Source organism: Columba livia, chromosome 4, assembly GCF_036013475.1.
Source record: "Columba livia isolate bColLiv1 breed racing homer chromosome 4, bColLiv1.pat.W.v2, whole genome shotgun sequence".
NCBI classification, from domain to species: Eukaryota; Metazoa; Chordata; class Aves; order Columbiformes; family Columbidae; genus Columba; species Columba livia.
This window is the reverse complement of record NC_088605.1, coordinates 77,881,835-77,908,192: the sequence shown is the minus strand read 5'-3', so window position 1 is coordinate 77,908,192 and position 26,358 is coordinate 77,881,835. Positions and strand designations below refer to the sequence as shown.

Here is a 26,358-nt window from a genome sequence, read left to right as displayed (position 1 = left end):
ATTTAGAATTGGTACTTTATCCTGGAGATGCCAGCCTATGTGAGTAACGTTAGTTACAGGAATATGGGGGTATATTATTACATAGTTAAGAGTGTTTTATTACATAATTGAAAAAACTTGAGCTAAAGCTTCTGTTGCTAAGCTAGTCGTTTTTACTAAATATGTTTTTATCATTATTGAGTCGTGCAAAAGCACTTCATTAATTCCTATTGCACTGTGTTTTGGCTTGTTGGGGAATTGTTTAGGAAAGGACAGTTCTCCTTGAAGGTCAGCGATGAGCAGTTCTTCTCCCAGCCCGAGGTGGTCACCGTTCAAGCCTTCTCAACACAGGTAAGGGCACAAAGCTTGGGAACAACCCAGATTTTGTAGCACCTGGAGCCCTGGGTTCTTGCCGTGGTAGCAGAGGAGCTGGGCAGGGTTTGAGCCAGTGTTCAGAACAGGCAGGTTAGACTCAGCTTTTGTGTGTTTGAGAGGCAGCTCAAAGTCAGGTGGAAGAACTGGGCCTGGGATAAGTGTCCGAAGATGCTGGCCCATGTAATTTTGCTTGTGCAGGGAATTACAGCCGCGCAATCACAGAGCAATGATCAGCGAGGGCTGCGGAGTCCCTGCCGTTCAAATTGTTCCTGGGACCTGTGGATGCCTCGCTCAGCCTCTTACTGCGGGGCAGTTGAAGGGTGATTGGTCCCTGTGGCGGGGATGCTCTGACAGTCGAGAGCATTTACTTACCTGCTCTGTGCTAGAACAGGTGGGAGTGAAATCAGCACGAGCTGTTTGAAGTGGGTCTGTTAAACCGCACACCGCTTCTGGGCAGGTCGGTGGTACCGCCTGGTGTCCTTTCTCATATTATTGTTATTTAAAGTCTGTGGCACCGTGGGCTCGCTGGGACAGGGTCCAGCTACTTGGTGTATTTAGCAACATAAAGAGACTTCAAAGTGCGATGAGGAGTCAGCTGCTCTTACTGCCCATTTTCATCCTCCGAGGGGCGTTAAATGGCTTGATAAGACCGTAACTGGAGATCTGGCCGTCATCCTTTCCCCCTGCTACAAGCCTGACTCAGCGTCCGTCCTCACAATGAGTAACTGAAGAAATGAACTTCTCTCATCATTGCTCTGGCAGTGGTTTGTGTCTGAAGGAGCTGCTGCTGTTCTGTGCCTGGTCCTGACTGTGGTAGGAAACGGAGCCAGCAGCTCGAAAATCTGCTGAGCTGCTGACGTGCTCACTAATTACCCCGCTGGGGAGCTGCGGGGGTCTCCAGGTTACTATATTTAGTGTTCCTTATAGGAAACGGCTCCTCTGGAGATGCATAATCTCTGTGGTTCTCCAACAACCTTGAGACTTGGCACAGCTTGGGTTTTTTTTCCAGACTGGGGACCTAGAAGTGGGAGCTTCAGGGTTAGGAATTATAATTCGTTTTAATTGCATTTTGTTGCTTTTAATCATTATATTCTATATTAGTCATTCTGTAGCTTCTGAAAATTAGAAATGTTCTAGTTTGACCTTTAGTGTAAGACAAACTGTGGATGCTGATCCTGTTGCGTGTATATTGATTCTGGCTGCTGCTGAAATCTTTACTCAGCCTGATCTCTTGTTTGCCCCGGCGGGACGTTCACCTAAGCCAGAGCTGCAGTTGCTGCCCCGGAATACATAAGCGAGGTTTAATAATAGGAGTGTTGCCTCCTTAGCAGCCCTGCCAAGTGCAGGCAGGTGAGCTGGCAGCTGCTGAATCGCCGGTGAGCGTTCGCGGGGCTTTGACTCTGCCTCTGCGGGATCGGCCCCCTGAGGAACCAGGGATCACAAACCACATGTACTGGAGCAACAGAGACCACAGACTCCAACTTCCTTAATGATGGAGAACTAGGGAACTAATTCAAACCAGCAGAAACAGGCTGTAGCTGATCTTCGTTTTGGGATTAATGAGGCTGTGGTGGAGTCTTTGAAAATAACTAATGATGCTGAGGACACCCAGTTTTGCTCTCTTTGAGATGGACTTTTATCCGTTCAGGACAAGCAAAAGCACATCCCTCAGTGCTAGCTGGTTGACTCGTTTCCACTCAACAGCATTAATTCAAGCTTCTGCCTCCCAGTTTGGCTCACCACTGTTTCTATCCTGCGTAGGTTATTCCCCCTCCCGCCATTCTTCCTTGCTTCTTTTCCCCTCCCCATCTCTGCAACTCATTTTAAACAGACAATCCATGCACACGGGTTGTGGGGGGTCTTATTTTGAAACACCAGCGCTCTGGAAGATGTCCGAGCTACCCAAGCTGGAGTTTACACAGAGGGAAAACGTGGTGTACCTGCATCCCAGCCCACCCTGAGCTGATTGTTCACAGGCATAAATCTTCAGTATCTGTGGGCCTGCAGACACACACATAACGTGTAGAGCTGCCAGAATAGCTGGGCTCCGCGCTCCCATTTCAACGGCCATGGATGGCAGCAGGCAGAGCTGCGTCTCTTGTCTCTTGTCCCTGCAGATGGCAAAGGGAATACAGGCTTTACCTGATAAATAAATTGCATTCTTTATAAATGTCTGAAGTTTTTTTCCTTTCCTAAGCTTGCCGTGGCATAACAATCTTCTTTTAATGTAGCTAAATCAGTCTGAATTTCTATGTATTCTTAGATTAGTCTGCTGGGGGGAAAGTGAAGAGTGATTCTCTGCTGCTTAGAAATAGGAGATTTCCAGGGATGAAGTGAACTAATTTAATTTCATTAAACACCACGTTTTTCCTTCCAGGCTTTGAGCATGATCAAATTGCTGAGGTTTAGCCAACCTTTTGTGTTTCAGGCCCCATACGTGTTCAGAAATGAGGCCCTGCTCGTCCGCCGAGGGGAGACGGGCGCCATAACCGACCTGCTGCTCGGCGTGCGGGACAGCGACAACCCCCAGGACGTCGTGCTGCTGGTTTTGGAGCCTCCACGCCACGGGCAGCTGGTCAAACCTGGGCACCCAGGCGCCGTCCCCCGGTTCCAGCTGGGCGACCTTGCCGGCGGGCTGCTGCGTTACGCTCACGATGGCTCCGACAGCCGCGACGATGCCGTTGTTCTGCAAGTGACCGATGGGTACCACTTCCAGAACATCCTCTTCCACATTAAGATTGCTCCCAAGGTATGTGCTAGGACATAAACCCTCACGGGCAAACGACAAGTCTGGAGAGGTGTCGCTGTGTCCCCGAGGTGTCACTAATCCTACATTACCGACAGGCTGTGGTCAGAGACAGGAGAAGGTAGTGCATCGATTGAGTTTTGGAGGTCACCTGGATTTTTTGGGTTGCGACAGGAATGGTTCAGCTCCAGTTGTGCAGCTTTGACAATTCAAAGTCCGTAGTTATTTGGTAGAAAGACCTTCTGAAGTTGCAGGTGGGAGTTTTGCCCTGGGGAGGGCGATGAATTCAAGAATGAGGGGGAGAGAGGGCTGGTGAGATGGGCAAACCAGCCACCAGGCTGATGTGGGACACGGAAGGGCCACACGAGCTAAAACACTTGGCTAATAAGGTGTATGACTGGTACTCGGGGGTGGTGGCGTCCCCCAGGGTTAGGATCGCCGCTGCTCACTCTGATTTCCCCCCCAAAGCTTTCCCTTGGTGCCTCTTTGATAAATTCCCTGAGGACAGGGCGCAGATACCTAAATTCAGAGGTTACTAACACTGAGCTTTCCCCGCTGTCCCCGTTGGTGCAGAGTGACGGAGCCCCTGTGCTGGCGAGCAGCCCGCGGGTGTGGGTGCCGCAGGGAGGGATGCTGCAGATCTCCAGGACGGTTCTGCGCGCCGAGCTGCCCGGCGCCCGCCACCCCCGCATCACCTACAGCATCCGCGGGGACCCGCCGCGGCACGGTGAGTGTCTGGGGAGCCTCTGGGCACAACACAGGGGTTGCTTGTCACCCTGTGTGCCACAGTCTCCAAGTGCCGAATGAAAGTGCAGAGTTCTGGCTGTTTCTGGGCAAAAAGATGTTCTTTGCAGCTACACTGCGATTCCTCTGGTATTTTGCTCACGACAAGTAGCATTTGTAATACTCTGCTGAACAAGTGCTGCTAACCTCATATTTTTCCAATTCAAAGGAGCATGTGAAGTAATGAAGTCCTGCCTTGTAATCCAAATTTTTCCAACTGTGTTTCTCGGGTGGTTCTGAAATTTTGGTGGATTTACAGCCTTGTGAGAGCAGAACCTCACTCACCACTGAGAGATAATATCCCACCGTGACTCTGGTTTAAGAGCAGCATGGAGTTCATATTTAGCTCTAGAAACTGCCCAGGAAAAGTTTACCGTGAAGAACGGGAGAACTCCCGAAATTCCGTGACACTCCGTTGAATTTCCACCAACGTAAATGGTTATTAACCCAACCAGAAGTTATTTCTTCTCGTTTTCCAATCTGGATGCAATGAGGTGATCCCTTCAGCACCACCCGTGCTGCTTTCTGTGCTTTGCTGGAAGGGGAGCCTGGTTTCCGCAACAGCTGCCGGTACCTGATGCAAACATACATGATGTTATTTTTGCAATTTAGAAGAGAAGTAATTAATTTGTATTCCCCCTCTAGTTTTCTGCAGCTGAAGGACGGTCTTCTCATTTTTAATAAGCATTTACATGAAAACAAGAATTTCTCCCTGAGGAGCTTGTCTCCTGCTGCCTAATCCTCACCAAAATGTACAATCCTGTATTTGTATGACCATAATTATCTCTGCGGTAATTAATTGCCTTAACACCAATGAGTTTGCAGCTGCAGGTGAGCAATAAGCAGTAGAAATCAATGGACTTAAAATTTTATCTAAAATACTATTTCATGGGATGGGAAGAAAAAAATAAGACAGGGCGATGCAGGAGATGTGTCCTTAGTCAAGGAGGCGCAGGGGCCTGTCTTGGTGTTTGACCTGTAGAAAATGTACCATTTGATTCTGGATAGAACTCTGGAAGCTGCAGCTGGGTGTCCCCGTGTGTTTCAGTGAACTGCCTGAGTGCACAAGATGTACATTCTTGTGCCAACCCACCAACAGGTGCTTTTTGTTAAAAAAATACCTATTTTAAATTAAATGGTAACCATGAAGTATGTCAGTAAACATGGCAGAGTTGATCCTTCTCATGGAGTTACATACAAATTTATAAGAAGACTCGCAGACACGCATTTTGCCTAAAGCTGCTGTGCGTAATTGTCTCTTCTCCTGCTTTGGGGGGATGAACAACGTGCAGGCCCAGACTCCTCCAGCTGTGCCATGAGCGTCTTTAGAAACCACACAAAACATTCAGGTGTAACTCCCACGAGCAAAAGCGTAAGATTGGGGGTGTAATTAGGGCCCTGATAAGGGAATATTAGCGTGATGATAAAATGAAGTGCAATATTTCAGCTTGCTGAATTGTTTTTTATTGCTCCAGCTGTTGGAGGGCGGCTTTGGGAAGCGAGCTGGGAGAGCCTGGTGTGGGTATTCTGCACGGCAGAATGATTGATGCTGTAGGGAGAGCTGAAGTGATTCATGATATAAACATGTGGCTGTGAGGGATGATTTCAAAGACCAGTAGAAAAGCACAATATACAACTAACAAAGTATTTAGAGAGTGGATAAATTAGGGGAAGTGTATAATTTTTTCACAGATTACATGTCAACTCCAAAACCGGGAACAAGTTTCTTCTCACATTTAAATGGAACCTCCTGTGTTCCAGTTTGCACCCATTGCCCCTTGTCCTGTCACTGGTTGTCACCAGAAGAGCCTGGCTCCATCCTCCTGACACTCCCCCTTTCCATATTGATCCCCATGAATGAGTCCCCCCTCAGTGTCCTCTTGTCCAGCTCCAGAGCCCCAGCTCCCTCAGCCTTTCCTCACACGGGAGATGCTCCACTCCCTTCAGCATCTTGGTGGCTGCGCTGGACTCTCTGTAGCAGTTCCCTGTCCTGCTGGAACTGAGGGGCCACAGCTGGACACAATATTCCAGGTGTGGTCTCCCCAGGGCAGAGCAGAGGGGCAGGAGAACCTCTCTGACCTACTGGCCACCTCCAGGTGGAGGAAAACTGAGCCTTGGTGGCCGTTTGTCTTTGGATGCTCATGAGTCGGTGCCCAGGCCGCTGTTCCCCTTTGCCCCTGGCCGCTCATTTTCTGTTTCGCAGGCGACGTGGTGCTGCTGGTCCCGGCAGACGGCCCCGCAGACCCGCGGCAGCTCCTGCCCGACGGCCGAGCGGCGTCCCCGACCCGCTCCTTCACCCAGCAGGACGTGGACGACGGGCTCGTGTGGTACAGGCACTCGGGGGCGGCGGGGGACAGCGACTCCTTCCAGTTCGAGGTACCGCCCGCGTGCAGGGGTCGCGCAGCAGCTCCACAGGTGTTTTCTGACGTGTCTCACAGCGTGTCCAGAGACTGATTCTCGCTGTGACGGGGACCGTTGGCCACTGACCTTTTGCCAGGATTGTGCTTTGGGGACACCATACCAATGCGCTTGGGGAAGAAATAGGAACAGAAATGCATTTTGGTTTTGCTTGCCAATCCCTAGCAAAGGAACAGAGCAGCCCTCCTGCTTTCTGCAGTCCCTCGGCTCCTGATTTAATCTTTGCTCCAGAATACTCTTTGCAAACAGACAAACGGGTACGAATGGTCCCCAGCAGATGTAACACTGAAATATATCCCACCTGCCCACAGGTTTAACGGGCACAGAATTCCTCGGGCAGGTCCTTGCTGTTTGCTGGGAAGGTTTCGCAGCCTCTCCTGCACTAAACCCACACGAACGCTCGCACACAGTATTTGCTGCATCTGCTTTAGAGTCAGAAACTGTTACTGTAGCACCGCAGAGGCAATTAAGGTAATTTCTAAAGTAATTAACGTAAGTGATAATGAGGAATTTGCAAGTGTCGATGTTGAACAAGCCGATCTTTAGCTTAATTGCTACATTCCTCTTACCAAGCGTGCATTTTGCATGAGTTAAGTGTTTGGGTTTAGTGTCTTGGAGCAATAGCAATAATTGTACGGCAAGCGCTGCTAAAAAGGAGCCGCAGTGGCACCAGAGACCGTAACGCCTCTGTGGGTCCGGGACCCGGGCCGGGCTGTCTCAGAAGAGGACAACGCGTTGTTTCAGTGCTTTGGCAGTTACCGTTCAGACGGCAGCAGCTCAGAGCAGGTCCAGCAAATGGCTGGAATAATTCAATTAACTTCGGCAGAGTGTGCGTTTTTATGCATTATCTTAAAACTAACTGTGTGCTGGAGTTCATTCTTGTTCACAAAGTGCTCTGCTGAATTCAAGTCCGGACTCGCATCCTTTGCGGAAGATAAAATGGTGATTGAAGTCTAACGAAGAAGGGGGCTGTATTTCTTTGGGTGCTTTCATATCTCAGGACTGCTGTGAACATTTGCAGCCTTCTGTCTATGGGAACGTTTTGGTCCCTTGAATTCTTACAAATTTTATATTATTTGCTTTATATGCCATTACCGCAGGGTTTACTGTTACGAGTTAGATACAATTGGCTTAAATTTAGTGTTATAGTGATGTATGGAGAATCTTTCTGGGTCTCTCCCAGCCGGTCCTGGAAGATGTTGGGATCGCAGGAGATCCTGCCAAGGCAGCACCATTATTAACACACCAGTTATTTTCACCTCGCCAGCAAACTGGTGGTCATTTTGTACTGGGTTTAAAAACCTATTATTTGTTCTGTCCCTGTGTCACGGTCCATTTGGTGATGGACCGACCAACTCTTACACCCTGTGATGAAGGGTCCTGCTAACATGTACAGACAGCAGAAAATTCAGCAGAACTCTGGCAGCGAAGCAGGAATGAACAGGTGAGGGTAGGGAACTGGCAAACAGGTGCATTTTAAAGTGCTAATAAAGAGGTAAACCATTTCTAGACAGTACAGGCAATAACGGAGAAGCCGGTTGGTGTTTAAAGGCTTTGGTTCCCAGCTGTGGGTTGGTGTCTGCTGGAAAAGTGCGTTTCATCCCTTCCCAAGCCAGCAGGAGAGGGCAGAGCAAGCACTGGGCGGTCTGGAAGTGCAGGATCAGGACCCAGCGTGTGCTGTGTCTCCGCAGGTGTCGGGCCCACAGACCAGCGCGGAAAGCCACGTGTTCAGCGTCGCCGTTCTGCCGCAGCCCCCCGGAGCCCCCCGGCTGTCCCCCGGCTCCTCCTTGCACGTGGCCGTAAGTGTGAACCCGTTAGAAATGGCAGGAGTGAAAACCCGCGGGTTAGAGAGACTGTAGCGAATAGACCTTGCTGGTCATTCCGCTGCTAACTTGTTTATCGGAACTGTGGCCCACCTGCAGTACAAAGTTTTCATCTGTCCTTCCGACACTGGGGGCACAGATTAGAATGTATTTGGAAACCATTCCAACCAGCGGCGACCTTTCACAGGCAATAATAAAACTTGGAGCCACAGCCAGGCATGGATCATTCTGCTCCTGACTTGTTGTTGTCTCTATTGACAAAATTGATAGGCGAGGTGTGTGACTGAGCCGCGCGGTGCTGCATTTTATAGCTAATTACACAGCACGGAATCCAGTAGTGCCGTAAAACACGTTTTAGCAAGGGGCACCTTGCAGCCCACAGCTCCTGCCTCGGGGAGAGACAAATAGGCCCTGGGGACAACTGTGAAACCACCGTGACTTTAATCTTTTCATCGTAAAATTGCCCTTCCCCGCAAGGGCGTGATCGAGTTCTGTTCACCCGCCTGCCAGCTCCTGCAGGATCAGAGCGGCTTCTCAGCTGAAGGGCGAGCACAGAGTGCTAAATCCTCCCCATCCGTGGCCTTGTCTTTGAGCGTCCTGCTGAGAAAAGGCAGGCAAAGTTGGGGATTCTGTGCTGGTTAAGCCGGACAAAACACGTATGCTGTTTTCTCTTTCACCAAGTGGCCTGTTTCCCCCATAGTGACAGAAGGAGCTGCAGCTGAGGTCGGGGTTGCGAAGGAGAGGGGCGATGTTGTAAGCACATGCAGAGGTGCTTCTCCTTCCCCTCCCAAAGTGGCCGTGGGAAAGGGAGCCCGCTGTTCATTCTGAACCTGCCCTTTTTACACAGAGCCATATATTGCAATGCTGATATCAGAAATAAACCTCGTGGCTTTAGATTTGTGACAGGGTGGCCTTGCAGGCGGGTGAGTGTCAGGATTCCGTGGGCTGCACCGGCTGTGGCAGGTAGAAACCTGTAATTTGTTCCTGAACCTGAGGGTTTCATGTTCCAAAGCAGATTAATTGATTGCTCATATCCTTAATTTAGCTTCTTCATACTTTGTGTGTGATTATGAAATGAGCTGGATGCTTTTCACACCCAGCTGAACTGTTTAATTCAGTGATGGAAGGATTAGGACATTTTTAGACAGATTTAAAGCAAAAAGCCAAAGCTTTGGTCCCTCTGCATTCCAATGGAAATGACCGAATCATTTACAGGATTTCTTTTTAAAAAGGAAATCCAGTCCGGCCACATCAGACAACACCAGAAAACAATGTAGGCAGTGAGTTATATCTTAATCCGGCGAGGTTTCGATCAAGTTAGGTTCTCCTTTATCTATTCCTAGTTGCTGTAGGTCAAAGAAGAAACTCCTCCACCAATGTGTTGGGGTGCGTTTAGGTGCCCCAAAGGACTCCTGCAATGTTTTACTTGTTATGAAGCTTTCCTGTCCCCGTCATCTCACCCCAGATAGTCCCTGTTCTGTCCAAGGTACATTCAGAATGTCTCTTGTATTTAACGGTAGCAAAGCAAAATCTCTTTGGGTGCATTTCTGTGTGAACGTCCCCATGTCTCTGGCACTGATGCTCATGGTCTGATGTGTTTATTGAGGTGCTGGAGGACCGTGTGACAGTGATTGAGCCCCATCACCTCTCCTTTGTAGACCCGGAGGTTCCCAGCGAGAAAATCCTTTTCAACGTGACGGTCCCTCTGCTCCCCGGCCAAGGCAAGTGTCCCGGTCCCACCAGCTGCTGCTGGATCGGTCACCGGCTTGCTGAGCACAGCTCATTGTGCCCTCCGAGTGTCTGCTAATCTGACCAGCCTCCTTTGTTAGCTTCCAGACACCTTGCTTCTTAACCCACTTTCTTTGGCTTAGGAGTAAACTGCAGAGCTCAGACAGTTTTCTTAGTGTTGTCTGGAATATATTGACTGTTGCGCCCCGTGGCTTTCTGCTTTCCGCCGCTCTAGCGAGGGGCCTTCAAAGAAACGACTGAGGAACCTGTTTTATTTCTCATGTTCCAAAAACCCGTCCTCGATGCAGTCACAGCCATCAGACTCATTCAGCAGCCCCTGGAGATGTAACAATACCTGGGGAGAGAAAAAGAAGCTGTGGCCTTGGGTGTCTTGTTTTGGAAATAAAATAGATTGCTGCCGTTAATCCTGAGCTCTCTGTCTGCGCAGGTGTCGTGGAGCACAGAGACAGGCCTCTCTCCGCAGTCAGGTGCTTCACCCAAGCAGATATAAACCACGGCAAGATCGCGTATCGCCCGCCCAGCGCAGCTCCGCACCTGAGGGAGATCACGGCCTTCTCGTTTGCGGGTGAGCGGCTGGACGCTCCTTTGGAGCCGCGTCAGAGCGGTGGGGCGGCCGCGCTGCTGGGGATCCGCGCTGCACGGGGCTAGTCCTCGACGCTGAGGCTAGGATTGACAAATACCAACCGTATCCGTTTAGCCAGCGTATTTATTAGAAGGTTTCTACCATTAGAGAAATAACAATCTGGAGCTGGAGGCGGAATGGTGGAAACAGGGCAAACTTCAAGTGTGTGTGACCAGCGGATGGGCGGGATTGTGTGATGAAGCACCAGCACATGGTGCACCCCCAGCCCTCCCCTGACACCAGGAGGGTTTCGCGGGTCGGAGGAGGGGTTAGCTCGTTGTCTTGCTTTCCTGTCCTGACCACAGCTCCTCTGTACTTGTGTTTGTCCTGTCAGGTCTCCCAGAGTCCGTGACCTTCCGATTCACAGGTACGTGAACCGTTTGCTCTTCCCTGGCCAGAGCAGCTTCCATCCTCGTGCCCTGCGCGTTTCCTGTTGCTCCGCAGCCTTTCCTCTGCACAAGCACGCCTGCGGGCGCCCAGTAGGCATTTCTGGACGTGAACGTGCCTGGGGAGTATTAATTCATCTGTTTCCCAACAGCGTTTTGTAGAAGCTGCGCTGCAGCTCCGTAGGGACGTCTTTTTCCCGTAGCTGCTTGGAATGTGTCATAAAAGCCTGAGTCATTCCTGTTTTCCCCCAGTGTGAACAAGAGTTTTTCCCTGCCTTTTTTAAAATGCAGCATGGAAACATTTCCACAGTTTAATGATTGCTGAGAAGCTGCTTGCCGGTATAACATAAAAGCTCTTTCCTTTTCCCTGTGCTTTCTAGCACAGGTGTGCAAAGAGATCCCCTGGCGCAGAAAAGTCCATGTTCTGACTTACGGGTGCACCTGGTAGAGATACGGGAGATATCGCATACACGTGCACACACACAGACTTTTATAAGTGACGTTTGTCTTGCTAAGAGTTGAGTTAGGAGCAAAGACAAGTGTTTTCCGCAGGTGTGAGTTGTGCGTGTGTGCCCATAGGGAGAGAGGTCGGTGGGGTGGGGTGGGGATTTGTCCGAAAAGCTGAACTCGCCAGGTGGGTCCCTTGGCTCAGGTGTGGTTTGTGTCTGCGTAGTGTCCGATGGAGAGCACAGCACCCCGGAGATGCCGTTCGTCATTCACCTGCTGTCTGCGGAGCAGCAGCCTCCGCTCTTCCAGACCGCAGCTCCGCTCCTGGAGGTGACGCGGGGGGGCAGAGCCACCATGGGTGAGTAGGGGCAGCTCTCACCTCAGGGGTGGTGTTCATTGCCAGGAGTTCCTGTGGGTGGAGCAGCTCCAGAATTATTTGACTTTTCAGGCATTGACTGAATTACAGTTTTTTTAGCTGCATTCACAGGGGCAGATCACAAAACCTGAGGGGTATTCCCAGCGTAGTGTCTGAGGATGCTGAAGCCTGTCCTCCCTTTCCCCGGCACAGGGACCCAGCTGGCCGTCAGCGACACGGATACAGCTCCCGAGGGTCTGTTCTTTGAGCTGGTGCAGCCCCCCCGGCACGGCGTGGTGCTCAAGTCCAGCACGGACGGGCAGGAGCGCATGAGAGCAGGTGAGCTGAGCGCAAGTGTTCTCGGGCAGGAGACGGGGTCAGCACAACCCGGTTCGTTGGCCAGGAAGAGACAGATTCCTCTGGCAGATCTGGTCCAGGGGTCAAAAGCTTCTGTTGATGTTGGTGACAGCAGTTCCCTGTGTGTGGTCACATGAAAAACTATTATCAGTGCAGGCAGGAGATGTGGAGAGGGAAGCCTTATCGAGCTGTGACAGGCATGAGCTTCCAAAGCAGCTAGGAAGAAAAAGACGATCTGTGCACTCCCAAAGAACTGCAGATATCACTGGGTCTGTGAAGCTGTGAAGGTTACAGCTTTTCCTCTTCGTAACGTAAATGCCTTTATAACTTCCATCCCTGTCAGGATGATATTAAACGTCGGTTTAGTACGTGATTCAGCCTTTCGCTAAATCGGGCCCTTAGGTGGTTTGAACTGGGTTGATGCTCTGAGCAGAGTCTTTCTGACCTGTGCGTTTTCTTCTTGGGAAGGCGACACCTTCACCTACGAGGATGTCACTCGCACCGCTCTGCAGTACGTGCACGACGGCTCCTCGGCGGCAGAGGACAGCATGGAAATCTCCGTCACCGACGGCGTCACCACTGTGAGCACGGTGCTGAGGGTGGCAGTGTCCCCGTGGGAGAGCAGCGCCCCGCAGCTGGCCCCGGGCTGCTCCTTGGCCATCACCGTGCCCAGTAACAGCTCCGTGACTCTCTCGCGACTGCACCTCGCTTATACTGTAAGTTTTCAGCTATTTCTATGCCCACTGAACACTGCCGCCCACCCTAACCCCCCAGACACTCTGCGGCACGCACATCTCTGCCGTCAGTGTGGATTCTTGGCACGGAGCTCCAGTTTTGACTGTGTCCTGACTGCTGCCGAAAAGGGGAGAAGAGGCTCTTTAATGCCAGGGCGTTTTAGGGCTGTCTCCTTTTGACTGAGGCAGAGGAGAACTGCTGTGCTCACATGAGAACAGACTTAATCCCAGGTTTTTGTGTCAGGCAGGCTTGCTAATTACACACATGGATTTGCTAAGTGATAATCCCTTGAAAACTTCAGCCCACTCACACACCTTCCAAAACTGCCTGGTTCTTTTTCCGGATGTGCTTGTGAGAGGGTGTTTGAGCAGCCCCACACGCTGGACTCCTTGGTAGCTTGCGGTCGGTACCGTGGGCTGCGTGTCGTACAAGAGTTATCCTGCTGGTGGAATTCAGGAGCAAGGTGGTTTTCCCTCCTTGCAGGCGGTTTAGCAGCAGAGGCACTGCAGGGGCTTCGGGCAGCAGGTCCACTCCCCGCAGAGAGGAGGCAGGAGGGGTCGCGGTGAGACTGTCAGACCCCATGAGCGGGGGGAAGAAGACGGGTGTTTTTACCAAGGGATCAGTCTGGATACAAGTCTGGGGTCTGTCCTGTTCTCATCTTAAGCAGTAAGGCAACAGGGGAGCAGCGCAGGTTTAATCTGAGCAAGAGCACAGCTTGGGAAAAGAGGATTTCGTTCCTGAAATGTTTGCTGAGGACAGGATGATTTCTGGCTTGTGTCTTATCTTTCAGGCAACTGATGAAACCTTTTAAAAGGCAGGTGACACCTGTGATATCATAGAGACAGTCATATGAAATGTCACTTAAAAGAGCCAAAATTGGCTTTTAGTTTAGTGTGAATCTGGCTTTTGCAGCATTGCTCTGTATTAACCTTTTTTTTATCTGAACTAAGAACTGAACTGAGCCGTGTCTGAAGCACTGGTGGGCAACAGTGGCTCTCTCTGCCAGGTAGCACCTCAGTTTTGGCTCGCTTTATCTGGAGCAGGAAAACAATATTACCTAAGTGGTCCAGTCCACTCGGAGTGTACAGCAATTCAAACCCAAAAACGTCAGCCTTACGTCTGGGAGATTCTGTTGATGTGGTACAGGGACACAAAGAAAACCTCTCTGAGCTGAGAGAAGATGAAAATGCCTTTTGTGGCAGATTCTGGGCATGTCAACCCAGTTGACTCTGCTATCATTGACAGTGTCACTTAATATTCAGCAGTGGGTCTGACCCAGCCAGCTTGGTGTATTTCCCTGTAAATGATTTCATTCCTCCTTCCATTTCTAGTGGAGGGAAACGTGCTAATCTTGTCTTGGTCTGGTTTGTTCCTTCCTGTTCAGGATGACACCTCTCCCGACTCGGAGATCAGAATCCAGTTAGTGTCCGCGCCTGCGCACGGCAGCCTCGTACGGACGTCTGGCTCTGGCCATGAAGAGCTTGCCGAGGTTCATCATTTCACCATGGAAGACATCAACGACCGGAGGATCAGGTATCAAAGAGCTGTTCCCCTTCAAGCCGTGCCAGTTAAAAGCTCACTGGGCTTTCCGCAGCAAACTGCTGTATTCGGTTAGTACAAAGGATCAAAGATTTCTTTTTCCCCTTTTTTTGGCTCTTGCATCCTTGGAGATGATAAATGAGAGCATTTTCCCGTGTGCCTGTCTGAAATGCCAGTAATCGGTGTATCTTCAAATAGTGGGAATTGTTTTCTGTGTCCACAATGTCGTGGTGATACGTCAGGTGGGCAGCAGCTAAGTCGGGGATTTAAAAGAACTGGGGGAACGAGGGTTGGGAGGGTTGGGACCTGAAGCAGCCCCTCTCTCTCAAGCGGGTGCGTTCACCTCGAGATGCAGGGGCGAGCTGTTCCTGCTGGGCTGTCAGCGAGAGCCCCTGACCCCGACTGCGTTGTGACTTTCACAGCTACTCCACCGCGTTGGATCCGGGCACACAGCCGGTTACCGACACCTTCCACTTCACCGTTTCTGATGCCGAGAACAACCAGCTGGACGGACAGGTGTTCACCGTCACAATCGTGTCAGCCCAGGCGGTCCCGTCGCTCATCGCTTTTGCTGACCACATCGCTGTAAGTGGCTGCCTGGGGTACCTGGGACAGTGACAAGAAAGGGCTAGGTGTGAGGAATTGGACAAAATTCCTGGATTTAGGGGAAATCACTGGAGAAACGTGGCTGTTGCACATGCGATCCCATGATTGCAGAGGGTTAACAGATCAGTTGGAAGGCAGAGGAGGCTGATGGTCCTGCTGCCTCCTGAGCCCCATCTGCTTCCATCTGGTCTGGTCGGAGCTGAGCTCCCCCCACGGTGTCCCGTCAATATCGGTGGAACAAGTCTGACTTAGCCCTGTTTAATATTTCATCCCTTATTTGAGCAGCTTGTGTGTAGAAGATGAGCAGAAGGCAAGTCTGAGAACATGGGTGCATTGAACTAACGCACGGCATCCCAAAGTCCTTATCAAAGCCTCCTGAAGTCACCTGCTCCTTTCCAGCTTTGCAGCCCCCCTCCCTTGCTTTCCAAAGGTTCCCCTCGCCCCGCACTGCAGATTCAGCCTTCCCAGAGGTCAGCGGGACTCTGCCGGTTCTCATCTCCCCGATAACGCCCTCACGGGCTCCTCTTGGGCACCCGGCAGGCTTTGTTCCTCCCGTCCCACCTCACCTCCCGCTGATTTCACACTGCGCACGTCTGGGGAGGATGGGACAGGATTTCCGAGCAGTGAGAGCACCGTGAGGACCAGGGAAGCCTCTTCCGTAGAGGCAGCAGCGTTCAGTGCCAGCTTGAGTGCCACTGGGTGTTGTGTGCGTTACTTTTGTCACGTGCTGTTGCTCCCCAGGTGGATGAGGGGGGCAGGGTCCCGCTGCTGGCTCGGCACCGCTTGGCCCTGGATTATGATGCTGCTGCCAGGGAAGAGCTGAAGGTCACGGTTCTCACTCTGCCCACGTATGGCTGCATTGAAAACACCAAGACAGGTAAACATCCCCCTGTGCCCTTCACAGTGTGCCGTTCTTCCCCTCATCCTGCTGCTTTTATTTTCAGTTTCTCAGTATATTGCACATTGTTTCACTGGTGTCATTCTGCTCTGCAGGTGAGAGATTTGGCCCGCAGAGCGCTGTGACCGCAGGGGCGTCCTTCTCCGTTCAAGATGTTCTGGACAACAGCATTTACTACTTCCAGAGCGTCCACGAAAGCATCGAGCCAACAAGCGATGTTTTCAGTTTCTACGTGAGCGACGGCTTCAGCCGGTCTGAGGTGCAGAGCGTGAACATCACCGTTCAGGTACCGCCCGCGCCTCTCGGGCTGTCTCTCCTTCACACAGACACACGGCAAATCTTCCATGTGTCCCAAGTATTTAGGCTGTTCTGGGAAAATGTTTTAACATACAATGTCCATATATAAATGATGCGAGGCTGGACCAGCTCTGCTGGGAGCCCAGGCTGAGAGAGCTGGGCTGTTCAGCTGGAGAAGAGAAGCTCCGGGGACACCTTAGTGCAGCCTTTCTGTACTTAAAAGGGGCCAATAAGAAAGATGGGGACAGACTTTTAGCAGGGCCTGTTGTGACAGGACAAGGGGTGATGGTTTTAAACTAAAGGAGGGAGACTCAGGCTGGACATGAGGAGGAAATTGTTGGCCCTGAGGGTGGTGAGAGCCTGGCCCAGGTACCCAGAGAGGGGGTGGGTGAACCATCCTTGAGACATCCCAGGCCAGGCTGGACGGGGCTCTGCGCACCCTGAGCTGGTGCAGATGTCCCTGCTCATGGCAGGGGGCACTGGGGGAGCTGAGAACATCCCTCCAACCTAAATCATTCTGGGATTCTATGATTCTATGGCTTGTAAAAGTACAAGATTCTCATTTCTTTGTCATACACGAGAAGGGGATTAAAGAGAGTGCCCTTCCTGCTCTCTGTTTCCTTCCCCTGGCACAGACACATAATTGTCCAGTGACTCAGAGGACAGTTGTGTAGTGCAGCCTCTTCCCCAGGGCTTGTATCTCAAGCATCTCCTCCCTCTTAGAAGCAGCCATGATGCTGGCTAGATTTGGAGAGACTGGCACAGCCCACCCATGGATATCAGCACCAATACCATCATTTTGGAGCTTGTATTTCGTTCAGGTGGCCATTCTGCTTTACTGACTGTGCCTTTGGGACCTGTGCAGCGGCAGAATGACGAGCCCCCAAGGGTGGCGCTGGAACCCGTCAGAGTGCGCGAGGGCTCAGCTGTGGTCGTTACCAACACCTCCCTCAACCTGCAGGACCTGGACACCCACAACAGCGAGCTTGTCATTCTGGTCACCAAAAGTCCCGACCACGGTAAGTCCAGATGAGCTGGGGAGCGTGTCCTCATGTGTCTGTGTGTGCAATAGCCCCTGGTGTGAGAGGGAATCCTGGCACATACGTGTAAAGCACATGCAGCCAAATTCTCACCGGTTTTGGCAACAAGCAGAAAACTTCCTTTGGTTTTCCAGTAAGGTTGTGTCTGCCTCCGTGGCTCCCACTGGGAGCTGGTACGCAAAGAGTTACCGGCAGATCGTCTCATCTGCACCTCGATTCCTGGGGTCAGTTCTGGGCCCCCCACACCAAGAAAGGCCTTGAGGTGCTGGAGCGAGTGGAGAGAAGGGAACGGAGCTGGTGAGGGGCTGGAGCACAATGTGATGGAGCGGCTGAGGGACCTGGGGGTTCAGCTGGAGAACAGGAGCTGAGGGCAGACCTTATCAGCTCAAGTTGCCCAGGGGAGGTTGAGGTTGGATCTGGGGAACAATTTCTTCCCCAAAGGGCTGTGGGGCATTGGAACAGGCTGCCCAGGGCAGTGCTGGAGTCACCAGCCCTGGAGGGCTGGACAGACGGACATGAGGTTCTCAGGACATGGGGCAGTGCCAGGGGTGGGTTATGGTTGGACTTGATGATCCTGAGGGGCTCTTCCTACCAAACAATTCCAAAATGATTCTATGATCTTTTCCCCATAACTGTCCCGTATCTGTGGTTCACCAGGTCGCCTCCGCCGCAGGCAGACGGCTGCGGAGCCCCCGGAGCGCGGACACATGCTGGCCCCGGGCTCAGCCTTCACCTACCAGGACATATTGGATGAGCTGATCGTTTATACTCAGAGCGGCGCAGCAGCACAAACAGACGAGTTTGGCTTCTCCATCACGGATGGTCTCTACACGCAGACAGGGACACTGGAGTTCTCCGTGGAGCACCCCAAAAAGCAGCTGCCGTCATTGTCTGTCAACAGGGGCCTGCAGCTCCCCGCCGGTACGGGGAGATGGGGAGATGGGATTGTTTGTCATTGCCATGTGCTCCAGTCTAGACCAGTCACTGAGCTGGGCTGACTGGAGCTGTCTGTGGACTCTCTGGCCCAGGCTCTGCCGCACACCTCACAGAGCAGCACTTGGAGGCATCAGCTGTCGATTCCGATGACACGAGGATCAGATTTGTCATGAAGAGGGATCCCAGTGTGGGCCAGCTACAGTTGGCCCAAACCGATGAGCTGGTCCGGATCTCTGCCAAAGGACCTGTCAAAAGTTTCACCCAGGCTGACGTAAATAAAGGTGAGAGTGCTCGATTTTAGGTAACCACAGCAAGTAATGATGTGGCCTCATCTTCATGGGAGGAGGAGAATGACTTGAAACAGGGAAGGGAGAGGGAAAGAAGTTAAGCAAGTGTTAAAAAGCCTCTCTCAGCAGGGGAAAAAGAAGAAAGAGAAAAAGAAATGAAATCCGCATCCAGGAGCTCTGTCAAGCCCCACGTCCCTGGGCTGGTGGGGCAGCCTGTAATAAACCAGCTCTTTTCTCCTGTCCCTGTGCAGGGCAAGTGCTGTACAGTCACAAGAAAGGGGATCCCGGCGGAAATTTCACCTTCCTCTTCGATGTGATCGATGCGGACGGTGACAAACTGATGGACCAGTCTTTTTACATTAGTGTTCTAGGTAAAATATAGCGCCAAAGTTACGTTTTCTTTGGGGCAAACCTCAGGCCTTCATAAATTACCACCCTGTATGCACAGCAAGTTATGACATAATTCTTGAGATGCAGGTTTTATTCACTGTTTTTATCCGCTTTATTCCTTTGAAGTCTGGGGCACGGAGAGAGTTGGCGGGTGTGAGGATTAGTTCTTTGGCTTCTTACAAATTCACTGAAAAGGGCAGAAAAATTCCACCTTCATGTCTTCATACTGTCTAGATTGTCTCTAAGACATTATAATGTTATCAACCCCTCATTTAATGCCAAGGCCTAGAGTAACTGTTTTGGAATTAGCAGTCTGGGAGGTGTTTATGTGTGTTCTGCCTTTTACTTGCCCAAGTACCCGATTTGTATAAGCCCAAGGACAGGAGGGTGACAGTCTCCTAACTCAGCTTTGTCTTTAACCCTTGCAGAGGACAGGTTTCCCCCCTCCATCGTCGCTAACGAAGGGCTGGTCTTGGATGAGAACTCGGCCAAGACGCTGACAACCCTGCAGCTCTGCGCCACGGACCGGGACAGCGAGCCCAGCCGGCTCCAGTACCAGCTCACCCGGCAGCCGCAGCTGGGGCAGCTCGAGCATTTGGCCTCCCCAGGTTCGCAGTGAGAGTTAAAGACTCGAGTGCTTTTTAAAACGTTTGCCAGGGACCTTTCTGTGTCTGTGTCACACCTGTCAAGATGTCACTGTAAGCCAGTGTTGAAAACGGGGCGCAGCCCATTCTAAATGTGGGATACAAGGAGGGAAAGAGAGAGCAAAGACCCTGGAGGGATTTTTGCCGACGGCCCGCACTCGGTGCTGCCTGGGTTAGATCCGTCCCGGGGGGCAGTGCAGTCCAAATGGTCCATTTGTCCTTTTTCTCACGTGTCCTCTCTCACTCCCTGCCGCGAGAGGCTCGTCCCCAACAGGGTGTCCTGGCAGCCTGAGGTGCCATCGTCTCATGTGAAGCCTGGGAACAAGTCTGTACTGCTTTTAGCAGAAAGGCTGTGTCTACATTAATGTACAAGTTGTTGAGCAGAGTGTTTTGGAGGCTGTGCCAGGTAAATCCCTGGCTCGGCTGAGGTTGGTGGTGCAGCCTGAACTGGAGCGGAACAGGCCAAGACTGAGTGCCTATGGCGAGATACAGCCAACTCCCTGTATTTCTCCCTGCCTCGCTCTTCCTGTTGCACTTTTACCCCCTTTTTTGTTCTTTTTCTAGGGAGGAGAATTAGTTCTTTCAGCCAGGCAGACTTGGACTCTCACAACATCCGCTACGTCCACACCAGTGACGCTGAGAAGCACATGGATGCGTTCACCTTTACTGTGTCTGATGGAACGAACGAGGTGGGTCCCAACATGTTCTGTCACCTCGGTTTATTCTGTGGGATGTGGTGGGGTTGGTTTTCCTCTAGTGTGCTCACAAGAGACAGTAACACAGAGCAAAGGAAAGGAAAAAAGCCACGCAAGGGCATGTCATTTGGCAGCGGTGGGTGCTCTTACATCCCCCGCGCTGAGAGATCAGATATATTGTACCGCAGGGAAGGGAATGAGCCCCATGAGGGGAAGGGGGAACCACCTGAGATGTCTCCTCATGAGACTGATGGGCCAAGATTTCAGTGTCTGATTGTCATCTGCTCACCCATTGCTCCTGGGGCTCAGCTTGAGCCCAGGGCACTGACGACGTGCCCAGAGGCACAGTTCGACCCTTGAGAAACGTCTCCTTTCTGCTGCCTGAAAGGGAGAAATTCTGGCTGCAAATAGAGGGAGAGGGACAACGTGGAGTGAGGGAGGCAGGAAAAAGTAGATGTCTGTAAATGTCACAGAAAGAAGGGTAACTGAGTGGGGAGGGGCAGAAGAGGCTGTGAGCTTAGAAGCTCTTGTTTACTCACTGAACAAGGCCAAGATGAAGTGAGCCAAGCTCAGCAGATCCCGGTGGTCCCCTTAGAGCATGGGCTGTGTCCCTGGAGTTACTCTTGGCAGACTGAGTTCACCAGCAGTGGCTTTTCCTCCTGCTCCAGGTGAGCCAGACGTTCCACATCACCATAAACCCCGTGGATGACTCCTTGCCTGTCGTGCAAAGCCTTGGGATGACGGTTCAGGAAGGGCTGAGGAAAACCATCACCGAGTTTGAGCTGAAAGCAAGAGATGCTGACACAGAGGTAATCGGGCAGGACTCCCCCGAGCCTCCTCCCCCTGCCCTGTTCTGCCCGTCTGGGCTCTCAGAAAAACAGGCTCGTGTTGCAAGAGAGAGACTGCAGTGAGTGTCATCCCTCCCTGTGCTCATACCCTGTCTGTCACCACATCAAGCAAACAGCTTGTGGGAGGCCCGGTTTGTATAGAAACAGAACAATCGGTGTTTGAGCCAAGCAAAGCACTGCCTTGAGAAATGGAAAACGCTGTGCTGGGAAAGCTGTTCTGGCCTAGAGTCCCTCGAGCTGGGAGGACCTGCCTGTCCTCAGTCCTGGGGTCACCTCCTCAGTTTTCCAACGCTGTCTTCTTGGTGCAGGCTGAGTCAATCACGTTCACGGTCGTGCAGCCCCCCCGGCACGGGCTGATCGAACGCACCAGCTCCGGGCAGCGTTACCACCGAGCCGCCACCTTCACGATGGACGACATCTACCAGAACCGCGTCAGCTACAGTCACGACGGCAGCAACTCACTGCAGGATCGCTTCACGTTCACCGTGAGCGATGGGACCAACCCCCTCTTCATCGTGGAGGATGGGGGGAAGGAGGTAAGGGGAGCAGAAGGGATGCGAGGGAGACCTTCTCCAGCTAGTACAGGGCTGCCAAACTTGTTTCCACTGGGGTCACATCAGCCTTACGGTTGCTTTCAGAGGACCGAATGTAATTTTAGGACTCTATAATTATAAGTACTCCTACCTATGAGGATCTTAGGAACACGGATTAGTGCCAAGGTTGAGTTAACGGTTGGACTTGATGAATTTGAGGGTCTCTTTCAGTCAAAATGGCTCTCTAATGCCACATTCCATGGTGCAGCCGCCCCAGGACTTCAATCCAAACAGAGCTAAAGGAGCCAAGCTGGAGATACGGTGGCCCAGACTCTGCCTCCCAAAGTAACAGCCGTCTCTCTGCACTTCTGTCAGGTTGTGACAGCAGCACCGCAGCACTTCCAGGTGGACATTCTCCCTGTGGACGATGGGACACCCCGTGTTGTCACCAACCTGGGTTTGCAGTGGCTGGAGTACATTGACGGCGAGGTAACCGCGGGCCTGGGCTCGGCTTAGGTTGTTTCTCAGGCCGTTCCAGGAGAAGGGGCTGCACAGGAGAACATCCCGATCCATCAGCATCTGTATTTTTGTGGTAGAGAACAGGTGTCCCCCTGCATTCGTGCAGGGTCTGGCAAAGGCAGAACTGTGCAGGGCTGCCCGCGCGGCGGCTTCATGAGCCATACCAGGCAACCTGGCTACTGGATTGCTTCCTGGGCCATCTCCTTTCCTGCCATCGGCGGGACCACCAGGCCTGGCTCTTCTGGCTCTTGCGTGAGCTGTCCCGTGCAAGGCAGCTCTTGTCCCCCTCCCCAGAGTGGGAAGTTTTCAGCTTTGCTGATGACAGAGAAGTCTTGATGATGTGCCACAGCAGCCATGGTAAAGATAATATATATGGCATTCAGAGCAATGCAGCGCAGGGATTTCTTGCTGTGTCGTGCCTTTGTTTTGCTCAAGTCCAAAGAAAACCCAGGAAGCTCTCTCGTGCTCAGACATTCCCTGGGTTTTCCCTCGCAGCGTGGAGTTTGACGGAGGGATGGTTGGGCTTTGGGATGAACAGTCCATCGGACTCGCGCTGCTGCGTCTCCAGAGTGTTTGACTCCCTTGCTTTGGCTTTAATTCAGGCAGCCAATGTGATCACTAAGAAGGAATTGCTGGTGACAGATCCTGACACCGATGACAAGCAGCTGATCTACGAGATCACAGCTGCTCCTAGAAATGGTTATGTGGAGAACAAGCTGAAGCCAGGGGTGGCTGTGACCACCTTTACGCAAGGTATGGAACTTGGCCTCTGTGTTTTCTCTCTTCTCCTTCAGATGCTTCAGTTTGTCAAATAGCTTGTGTGTGCTGAGAGCGAAAAAGAAGGTGGGAGGGGAAAAGACAAAGGGTCAGATCTCAAAGGTGTGTGCAGAAATAAGATATGAACTTTGCTCTAAATTGCAGGAATCCTCTAATTTCTGAGAGACGCCAGCCCGTGTCCTGTAGCACACCGGGGTTCTCCAGACTCACTATAGCTGGAGGTTTGACTCACGACAGTGTAGAGCGGTGATTTTAGGGCTGGAGCTCAGGAAACATCTCTGTGAGTGCAGAAGGCCATAGGGCCTCAGTGAGTAGGAGCCCTGTGAGGACACACCAGCTTATAGAACAGCGCTGAAACGTACTGCCCAGGCAAACCCACGGCCTTTGCATTTGATCCAAGCTACTTTACATTGACTTTGTTTTTAAACGTAAGCCGTTATGGATAGAGCCCAGGCAAGAGAATGACTGTGGCAGCTGCTAGGCTGTGGAGAACCTGATCCCCGCGCTGTGCAGATCACAGCATCACACAGTGGTCAGGGTTGGAAGGGACCGCTGAGAGCATCTAGTCCAACCCAGATGTGTCTCCACGCTGCTCGTCGGTAAAATTGCTGTGGAATGTCTGGGTCCGCTCACGGGGTGTCTCCTCCCGGCAGAGGATGTGAACCAGGGCCTCATTCGGTATGTGGTGGACGAGGAGAAGGTTCGGGAGACCGTGGACAGCTTTCAGTTCCTGGTGAGGGACAGCAAACCCAACGTGATCAGCGGCAATGTCTTCCACGTGCAGTGGTCTCTCCTCAGCTTTACCCACACCAGGTAAAAGGCACTCTTTTTTGGTCAGTGGGAAGCGCCTGCTGGGTTAAACCACGCAGCAGGGCTGCGGAATGGTGGACGTCTTGGATTTTCCATGGAGGCAACAGTCTGCGGTGCTCGCTCTCAGCACAAACACATCGGGTTCGCTCCCCAGCCCGTTAATTTTCTCTGCTTGATGTGTTTCCAGCTACAGTGTCCAAGAGAGCGCCGGCTCCGTGAGCATCCCGGTGAGGCGGGTGGGAAACCTCAACCAGTACGCGATCGTCCTGTGCCGCACGGAGCAGGGCACGGCCACCTCCAGCTCCGCTCGGCCGCCAGGACTGCAGGACTACGTGGAGTACGCGGGGCAGGTGGGCTGGGGACACCGGGAGGGGACAGGTCACCGCCCCGGGGTGGCAGTGACAGCAGGAGGGCAGTTCCCGCTGGGAAGCTGCTGGAAAGCCGTGGTGTGCTTGTAGTTATCACGACTATGCTTGGAAACTGGGTTATATTTCCAGCAGCTTCCCAGCCTGGAGTGCCTGGGAGCTGCTGGGCTGGGTTATGCTCAGTGACATCCAAACTATGTCTTCCAGAAAAACATCTGAAATGGGGATTTTAAGTCCCCAGAGGAAGAGCGCTTCTCTGGTGAGGTTGTTCCTACAGTTAGACATGCTGGCTGCTACAAAGTCTTTAGTTCTGGTGGCATTTGGTGGACATGTGTAGGAGCAATAAAGGACTCAGCACTCCGATTCAATGTGAATCACGCAAAGCCATTTATTACAGAAACATATCTCCTTATATACGCAGCTATTCTCTAATCACGAATCCACGCTCCAAGCATGGATTTGCTAAATTAGTATCATGGGCAGTCCACACGCTGGAGCCCCACCGATGATGGGTCCGACGACTCACGCCATGCTGAGGCCCTGTTAATGAAGAAACGCCCCTCTTTCTCACAGCAGATTCTGTTCTCAGCTTCTCGAAGTGGCCTTGAGATTCCTTTGGGCCTGACTAATTCAACAACATATCTCCTTCTAACGAAACCCCTCCACAGACATGAGCTTCCTTGTCCGCGATCCTTGTTTCCTCGTGTTCCTCCAGACCCAGGCGTTCTGCGGCACTGTGTGTTTTCTGCCTAGGCAGTAACTCTCTCTCTACGTGTTTATCTTTAGGAGCTGAAGCTCCTGAAAACCTTCACTACAAAATAATTGCACGGATAGTTGGCAGGACTTTTCTCTGTCCCCAGCCATTTCTTCCTTCAGAGACCTCCTACCAGAGACTCTGTCCCTGGGTGCTGTGCACGGCACCTCCAGCCCTTCAGTTCTTGTTTCCTTCTCTGTGCGCCTCGGGATTGTGTTGACCACCCTCAGCACAGCACTGGGATTTCTTGCCTTTTCTCCAGTGGCTCTTTTGGCACATTTTCAGAAAGCCCACTTTTCCTTTCTGACTTGTCCTGTGCTGTCTAGAGCCCTGGATTTTGTGGCTATTGCTGATTTAATAGAAGTGTTATATCGTCATGATTTAGAGGGTATTTCAGCAGCTGCTTCTTTCAATTTAAGCAGGTTTTGCGATCCCATGGCCGTGAGCAAAGTCCCCAAAGTGCTCACGCATGAGCGCCGGCAACGCTCTGTCTCTGGGCAAAGCTGATGGTGCACATTGTGTTAACAAGCTGCTTTCAGAAGAGGGTCTCTTCTTTGTTTCTCCGCTTTTTGCTGTTGGCGGAGAGGCTTTGCAGCAGCTAAACCCATGACTGAGATCAGGAGGGGTCAGGGCTTTTGCTCTGCGTTTGCTGTTGCCTTTGACCCTCGCTGGCCGTTAGTCCATGGCTGGGGTTGGTGTCCGGCGCTGCCTGCACGGGGTACGCGACTCGGGCTGGGTCAGGCAGGAGGGACAGAAGGTCTCAGAGCCCGTTCCAGAGCGAGCAGCCCTTTCACTGCCCCCAGGTGCAGTTTGAGGAGCGGGAGGACGCCAAGGCCTGCACCATCACCATCAACGATGACACCGTGTTCGAGGGCACCGAGAGCTTCACTGTGGAGCTCAGCGCACCGGCCTACGCCCTGCTGGGGAATGTCACCCGCGCCACAGTCACCATCACGGACACGGAGGACGAGCCCACCCTGCAGTTCACCAGCAAGACGCACCACGTCAGCGAGAGCGCTGGTGTTCTCTCTGCTCCCGTGGAAAGGAAAGGTGGGTCCTGCCGGGCACGAAGGACTTCCTGTGCTGCCGTGGGGCACGGGAGGGAAAGCGGCTCTGCAGGCGCTGCCGTGGGCAAGACGTGTTTCCATGGGGTTTTGTGTTTTTTCCCGTTGTGTCTTAGGGGACACCAGCAGCACGGTGTCTGCCATCTGCTACACCATCCCCAAATCGGCCAAGGGCAGCAGCCTTTCTACACTGGAATCTGGCTCTGACTTCAAGTCCCGGGGTCTGGCGGGTGACAGTCGCATCGTGTTCGGGCCGGGTGTCACCACCACGACGTGTGACGTGATGCTGATTGACGACAGCGAGTACGAGGAAGAAGAGGAGTTTGAGCTGGTGCTGGCCGATGCCTCGGATAACGCCCGCATCGGCAGCCGGGCTTCAGCCACCGTCTTCATCGCTGGGCCCAACGATGTCTCCATGGTGTTCCTGGGAAACGCCACTTTCACCGTCAGCGAGGCTGCAGGTGAGGAGTCACAGGGGCTCCCCCAGGGCTCGGGGAGGCGCTTGGAATCACAGAATCATTTTGGTTGGAAGAAACCCTCAAGATCATTGAGTCCAACCATAACCCACCCCTGGCACTGCC

General features: G+C 52.3%; 1 protein-coding gene across 5 annotated transcripts in view; it reads left to right on the top strand.

Annotated features, from left to right (window-relative positions):
- The window catches only part of FRAS1 (Fraser extracellular matrix complex subunit 1), a 119,402-nt gene that overhangs the window by 82,558 nt on the left and 10,486 nt on the right, over positions 1-26,358 (top strand). For all 5 annotated transcript variants that reach the window (XM_065062527.1, XM_065062525.1, XM_065062523.1 and 2 more), the window contains 29 exons: positions 246-330; positions 2,783-3,103; positions 3,674-3,827; positions 6,087-6,259; positions 7,993-8,100; positions 9,731-9,845; positions 10,301-10,438; positions 10,830-10,862; positions 11,555-11,686; positions 11,897-12,022; positions 12,509-12,756; positions 14,160-14,308; positions 14,737-14,899; positions 15,662-15,797; positions 15,914-16,104; positions 16,981-17,134; positions 17,813-18,076; positions 18,184-18,372; positions 18,630-18,749; positions 19,197-19,376; positions 19,977-20,101; positions 20,776-20,916; positions 21,264-21,491; positions 21,864-21,977; positions 22,610-22,760; positions 23,438-23,597; positions 23,782-23,944; positions 25,517-25,763; positions 25,894-26,238. In XM_065062527.1, the coding sequence (XP_064918599.1) occupies positions 246-330; positions 2,783-3,103; positions 3,674-3,827; positions 6,087-6,259; positions 7,993-8,100; positions 9,731-9,845; positions 10,301-10,438; positions 10,830-10,862; positions 11,555-11,686; positions 11,897-12,022; positions 12,509-12,756; positions 14,160-14,308; positions 14,737-14,899; positions 15,662-15,797; positions 15,914-16,104; positions 16,981-17,134; positions 17,813-18,076; positions 18,184-18,372; positions 18,630-18,749; positions 19,197-19,376; positions 19,977-20,101; positions 20,776-20,916; positions 21,264-21,491; positions 21,864-21,977; positions 22,610-22,760; positions 23,438-23,597; positions 23,782-23,944; positions 25,517-25,763; positions 25,894-26,238 (4,853 nt within the window). The remainder of the gene's footprint in view (positions 1-245; positions 331-2,782; positions 3,104-3,673; positions 3,828-6,086; positions 6,260-7,992; positions 8,101-9,730; positions 9,846-10,300; positions 10,439-10,829; positions 10,863-11,554; positions 11,687-11,896; positions 12,023-12,508; positions 12,757-14,159; positions 14,309-14,736; positions 14,900-15,661; positions 15,798-15,913; positions 16,105-16,980; positions 17,135-17,812; positions 18,077-18,183; positions 18,373-18,629; positions 18,750-19,196; positions 19,377-19,976; positions 20,102-20,775; positions 20,917-21,263; positions 21,492-21,863; positions 21,978-22,609; positions 22,761-23,437; positions 23,598-23,781; positions 23,945-25,516; positions 25,764-25,893; positions 26,239-26,358) is intronic.